Source organism: Quercus robur, chromosome 4 (genome assembly GCF_932294415.1).
Source record: "Quercus robur chromosome 4, dhQueRobu3.1, whole genome shotgun sequence".
Classification (NCBI taxonomy): Eukaryota; Viridiplantae; Streptophyta; class Magnoliopsida; order Fagales; family Fagaceae; genus Quercus; species Quercus robur.
This window is the reverse complement of record NC_065537.1, coordinates 76,240,944-76,247,639: the sequence shown is the minus strand read 5'-3', so window position 1 is coordinate 76,247,639 and position 6,696 is coordinate 76,240,944. Positions and strand designations below refer to the sequence as shown.

Below are 6,696 nucleotides of genomic sequence, written 5' to 3'. Positions count from 1 at the left end.
GCATATTGTACGGCAGGCCAACGTATATGGAGGTCTATTGTGCCGCTGATACATTTTTGGGTGGTTGAAGGCCATCATCCCGAACGTGTTCTCCGACAGTTTGGGATGAAGCAAGGCATACCAGAAAATGTTGATACTTCAATTGAACAGCACAAGATCACCCTCCAGGGCAAGCACGAAAAAGATTGGGCCCAAATACATGCCCTGCATATTGCTAAATGGGCTGCGCACGCCAAAATTGCCGATGCACCGGCCTTTCACAGGGAGATGAACTACAATGACGAGTATTTGGTTTGGTTTCGTCCCCGCACTATTCGCCATATTACAAAAGAGACTTCGTACTGGGACACTTTGGTAAATTTACAAAGACTGTTTCATTATAAATGTACTTTGCTTCGCATAGTTTAGTTAAACCTACTAACATTACTCTTGTATATTTCTGACAGGTTGAATCACAGTTGCGCATTATAACGAAGTGCGAACCAGGGTCTGAGATCTACACCGATTGTATTAATGCCTTGCAAGCTATTGAAGAGATCGGTCGGTTATCCTTGGACCATGCACGTGACGTGGGCAACACAAGTGAACCAGCTGTACGACGTGGTCGGCAAGCAAGTGGACGTCAAGGGCGTGGAGGCCGTCAATCTAGCCAGCGTCATACATCTAGTCGGCCTCCCACATCTGGTCAGCGTCACACACCCGTGCCCACATCTAGTCGACGTCCCACATCTGCTCAGCGTCCTACATCTGGTTCGCATCACACACCCGTGCCCACATCTAGTCGGCGTCACACACCCGTGCCCACATCTAGTCGGCGCCACACACCCGTGCATGACCACACCATGGAGGAAGCAAGTCAGACAACAGATGAGATGTGGGACGACACCGCTTATGACGTAGGCTCCATGGCACACGATGATATGGGTCCATCCCATACGTTTGCCCATAGAGACACATTTGGGTCCCCATCCATGAGGAGCGATGGTACTTGCCCACCCACACCCCCTAGTACATCTCTGTTGCCCACCACCCGTACGTCTCCCCCACTGACTGCCGGCCCTGCCCCCGCAGTTTTAGATGGTAGAGATGAGATGAGGTTCATGCCCACTCCTGGGCGACCCACCCCTGTTGCTGTCCCCCCTGAGTTTGTGCATACCGAGTTTATCCAGACACAGATACCCACCCCCCCAGCAGAGCCTTCGCACATCGAGGATCGGCCACGAAGGCCGCAACGCACACGGACACATCCTCCTGACTGTGGGACTGGACATGGTACTATAGTTTGATTCGATACCGATTACATATACATCGCTTTATAGTTAAATCATTTGCTTATTAATATTTGCTTGTGTTGTGTTCTTTTCAGGCAAGGTGAGACCAGTCAAGGAACCGGTGAGGAGAAGAAAACGAGAATGATTCAAGGGCAGAATTTGTGCTACTTTGGGTTTGTAATGGTATAGGATCTTTTTGTCATGTATAGGATCTTCTTGTATATATTTTATATGATGAGCCACTATTATGCAATCCACATGGATTACAAGATATAGACTGGAATGTTATAGGCATTCTTATATAGATGATTTCATGGTAGTGGTTGATAAGCATTGTGCATGCTTTAGTAAGCATTGTGGCAACAATCAGTTGTTATGGGATGTTTCTATTAATGGGTATTTGCTAATTGTAGAGATGAATGTGGGATGTTTAGAAATGCAATAGAAGGAAACTTTTTGTTGAAGTTGGGCGTAGCGAATGTAGATGCAATTATAACTGTGAATTTTATTATTAATTGTGTGTTCAGCCTCTAGAAAGGGTCTACGAAGTGGAATTATTAACATTGTTTAGATTTAGGTCCAATGTAGAGTGGATTTGGCAACCCAAACCTTTCAAATCTCACCTGCCAAGGGCTGGAATTTTTACTGTGTATTTGTATATTTATCAAATTTTTCACCTTTGAAAATTATGAGGAACCCTTTATTGTAAAGGTCAGCTACTGCCATATCAAATTAGACGGGGGGGAATTTTCAGGTTCAGTTGAGCAGTTACAAGTTTTGGAAGGATTTTTTGTTCAGTACTTACATACTACTAATTTTTTTTTTTTGGTAAAAGGTACCAAAAGGCTGGGACAAGTTGGTTGTATCTATTATCTCTATTGAAACTGGGAAAACAATTGTGAAGTCAAGCAAAGCACTTGTACATAATGGAAGTTGTCAGTGGACGGATTCTATTTCAGAAACTATATGTTTTTTTCAAGATGACTCTTCAAAGGAGCTACAGGATTGTTTCTTCAAGCTTGTTGTCTCCATGGTATTGTTGTTTCTACCACATACTCTTTCTTTTGGTCATTAACCTTTTTTCATCTTCCTTTTTTCTTTCCTGCTAAATGAGATATGATTCATGACATTCTCTCTTTGCCAATTTTCCAGCCTCTAAATAAATTTTGATTGTGCTTCTTGTACTTCTTTTTTATTTTAGTTTATCTATTAGAATGTGTGTGTTATAGATTTGTAGTCATCAGCTCCATCTGTTTAAACATTCTGGTTATCTAAATAATTTTGGATGACTTTCTTACTGTAGGGTTCAGCTAGATCTGGCATCCTTGGAGAGGCTACAGTCAATATGACAAGCTATATGAGTTCACCTGCTCCTGTTCCAGTTTCACTAAGATTGAAAAAGTGCAATCATGGGACAATTTTACAAGTGAGTTGTACAATTGTATGCTATTTGTTTCTTGGTGTTTGTTTAGACTTTGCCACGTTACACATCATTAGAAAAAAAATTAGGACCTTCTTCTTATACCTATCTGATTCTTTTTCCCCCTTTTGGGAGAGATATTTTATGTCTTTATTATGAAAGGTTCAAGCCCTTGAAGAAGAATTAAAGCTAATGAAGGACGGGAAGCAGAACCAGAGGGAGTCCAGCACTATGAAGGTTCCTAGTTTGTCTAAAACCCATGCTAAAGTTACTCCTGTCCATGAAGATATGAAGCCCTCAAAGGTCAGTTTCATTTGTTCTGCAATTGCATGGTAATATTCAGTGTCAACACTAACTAAATAGCCTTTTTACTTGTACATTGGTTTAGAAGAATGAAGTGGTGAAAAACACTAGTCAGCAACGTGATAATAAAAATAAGCAATCCTTGAAGAATGCTCAAGTACAAGAACTTGCAAAAGATCATCAGAAGCTTTGTAGCAACCAATATCAAAGAGAGGTAGGGTATCCGAATATTTGGTTTATTCAAATATTGCCCCATAGCTATTGTACATTAGACTCAACTTATTTAGATAGGGCTAAACGGATGGTGGAAAATCTGCTGATTGTCACCAAAAGAACATTTTCTCATCTCTTTGATCATGCATATATCTCTTGTTATATTTGCATGAGAATATTGAATTGCAAAGGAATCCTTTAGTGTGGATGATCTCATCTTAAACTTTTTTTCACAACATATTACTCTGTTGTTTAATTCTTAAAGGATGGTAGTGGCAATGAGATTCTTGATGAAAGTCCTCTTGCTGTTGGAGTCGATCCTGCTTCAAAGATTCAGTTGCTTGAGCATGAACTTGCCAAGGCTATGGAAGCAAATTTAAAATATAAAGCTGAGCTTCACAGGTATCTATAAAATAAGGATCTTATACCTTCAAAACACATAAAAATGTGCATATTTTATTGCTTGGTATGGTATCATCCGTATATGCTTCTCGTGCTTTGTGAAGGAAATCTTCATTTAAAAACAAGCAAAGATGGAAAAAGAAAGGGCTTTCCATTTTTAGTTCCTTGGATGCAATTAGATTCTTCTCATTAATTCTAATTAATTTTGCAGAATGAGAATATGAGAAGACGAGATTCCCAAAACTGATAGTATCTTTTTGGTCTATATATGGATTACAAAACTACAAAAAAATGATTCTTACTGACTTCAGCCTACTACACTTTCAAATTGTACATTGATCAAAGCTTTTAATGTTGATTCCTTGACTTTTTCTGAAATAGTGATAAAAAACAAACTTCTTAACCACAATCATCATAGTCTAGGAGTCTGATTTTTAATCTTATTACTCAACAATAAATAGCAAATAAAAGAACTGTAATTTTTTTTATTACAAGAAACTAGCATAGGCCTTAAGCATGCAAAACTCTACTTAATTTTTTTAGTTCTACTTTTCATTCTGAACAGAATTTTCTGCATCTTTGCTGCAGGTTGTCTAAAAGCCGAAACAACCATGCACACTCTCCTAAAAAATCAATAGCAGAAGATGACATAGTGGCAAAAGAAAGTAATGGACGCACAAAATCATCACTAGAGGCAGAGTTAATAGACATTCGCGAGTGATACCTCCACATGAGCCTCAGATACGCTGAGGTAGAAGCTCAGCGTGAGGAACTTGTGATGAAGCTCAGGGCTAGCAAAAATGTAAAAAGATGGTTTTAATGAACTCATGACCATAAACAAGCAATTTCTTGTACTTTTTCAGTCTCCCCAATTCAGGTAGCTTGTTCCACGAATTTTTGAAGTATCTAAGATTTCTCAATCTTTTACGTATATTCCAGAGTGTGAGTTATTGTAAAGAAGAATAATACACCCCTAGCCCAGCAGGATTATAGAGACGTAAAAGAAATAAAACAAAATGGTTTTCTTTTTTCCTTTTCTTTCTTAATTTCTTTCTTTCTTCTTCTTTTATTTTTTATTTTTATACAAACAAGAGGAGGAAAAAGAAGGAAAGAAACCCCAAAGTATAATGTTTTATAATGTGGGAAAATGGAGTAGGTCTACTTTCCTGAACTACTTTTCAACAAGATTTTTAAAAGTAATACAGCAAAATCCAATAGCATTTCAATTGTCACTAAATAAATTCGAATATCATTTGAATATTCTTGTAAGTATACTGTAATTGTTCGTACGGAAGCCATTGGTGGTGCAAAGAGCTTACAAACTAGAGGTAGAAAAAAAACTTTTTTTAGGGGGGAGCTGTGTGTGGTAAAGTTTGGTATGAAAACTTAAAGTTGAAGATTCTTTCAATGCATATTGCATAATGCGATTGATCTCTGTAGTGGTCACAGTATAGTTGAAGTTGGAAAACGTACGTGGAATTTAGCATATTGTTTGTGTTTGGTATCAATCTGCCTAACTTGAAGATTACGCTGGCCCAGTACAAGGGTGATCTTGAACTTAGGCAGATTGGTACCCGAGTTCCCTGGACTCGGGTACCAATCTGCGTAAGTTCAAAATTGCGCTGGGCCACTCCTGGGTACTTTGCAAAGTACCCGAGTCCACCAAACTCGGGTACTCTGCTAGTGGCATTTTCAAAATTGGTAGGTTGGTACCCGAGCTTTCTGGACTCGGGTACCTTGTGAAGTACCCGAGTCTAGCAAGCTCGGGTACCAACCTGCAAATACGAGAGAGGTACAATGTTGACAATTTTGAAAATTGGCTGGTTGGTACCCGAGCTTATTGGACTCGGGTACTTCACAAGGTACCCGAGTTCACCAAACTCGGGTACGAACCTGCCAATTTTCAAAATAGGACTGGGTAACTACTGTTGACGATTTTGCAAATTGGCAGGTTGGTACCCGAGCTTGCTGGACTCGGGTACTTCACAAAGTACCCGAGTCCACCAAGCTCGGGTACCAACCTGCCAACTTGCAAAATTGTCAACATGGTGGTACCTTGCAAATTGGCATTTTTTTTTTTTTTTTTAATATTGTAGGAAGTCTGCTAGTACCCGAGCATGGTGGGCTCGGGTACTTCACAAAGACCGCCACCAAGTAACGCGAACTTGGTTGGCGTTAATTATTATTATTATTATTATTTTTTTTTTTGATTGACGAAAAATTAATGTACAATGAAGCCAACGTTTTTTTTTTTCTTTATTTTTGTCATGAGAATAAATAAAATCCAATTATATCAGGACATGTAAGTTCCCACAGTTTTTATAAAGTGTTTGTAGTAAAATTATAAATGTCATGTCACCTTTTCATTAGCCACATAAGTATTATTTTTATATTGTACACACAAACTTCCACACACATTATTATTTACACAAATAATATTATAACAAAAAATAATGCACACAATCAATATTACATATACTCTCATAGACATATAATATAAAGAATAATGCTAGAGATACAAACTGTCAATCAAATTTTTTTACAAACTGCTGTTGTGGTGAGTGATTAAGCTATTATGAAAAAATGCATATTAATGATAGGCCTAAATAAAAACCAATAACAAGTTGGCCACATCAACATTTTGTACAAATTGTTAATTATGGTTGTAACATTACTCTAATATAAATTTATGATAGAGTGACACTTACAATCTACAAACCACTTATTCTAATCTTCAAACAAAAATGAAAAAAAAAAAAAAAAAAAAAAAAAAAAAAGAAGCTATAAATGAGCATTTGATCTTCCAAATTTAAGTGAAATTCACCTTTTTTTTTTCCCTGCCCACTTGTCTGACGCCAACCACTAAGTTAAGGCAAATGGTACCTTCTGACTCTCCCTCACCAGCTTACTTGTACACTTTATGACCATAATGACTCTTGCACTAACATCACAAGTCCATGTGAAGAGTCAGTTGTTGCCATGTGAAATATTTCTGAAGCTATTTACAATTGTTGGGTCACCATCTACAGCTGAAGTGTGTCAGTTTTTTCTATTGAAGGCAAACCATTTCACCTTTGGGTCCTGCCT

General features: G+C 38.2%; 1 protein-coding gene across 2 annotated transcripts; it reads left to right on the top strand.

The window, feature by feature from the left end:
* Nucleotides 1-243: 243 nt before the first annotated feature.
* On the top strand, nucleotides 244-2,216 carry LOC126723766 (extensin-like). Of its 2 annotated transcripts, XM_050427559.1 has the most exons (4): nucleotides 244-354; nucleotides 447-1,272; nucleotides 1,367-1,454; nucleotides 2,107-2,216. In XM_050427559.1, the coding sequence occupies exons 1-3, from the start codon at nucleotides 268-270 to the stop codon at nucleotides 1,414-1,416; spliced, it is 963 nt and encodes a 320-aa protein (XP_050283516.1). In that variant the 5' UTR covers nucleotides 244-267; the 3' UTR covers nucleotides 1,417-1,454; nucleotides 2,107-2,216. The 2 variants fall into 2 exon arrangements, with proteins under 2 accessions (XP_050283516.1, XP_050283515.1); XM_050427558.1 differs by lacking the exon at nucleotides 2,107-2,216 and having other exon boundaries at nucleotides 1,367-1,735.
* Nucleotides 2,217-6,696: the final 4,480 nt, after the last annotated feature.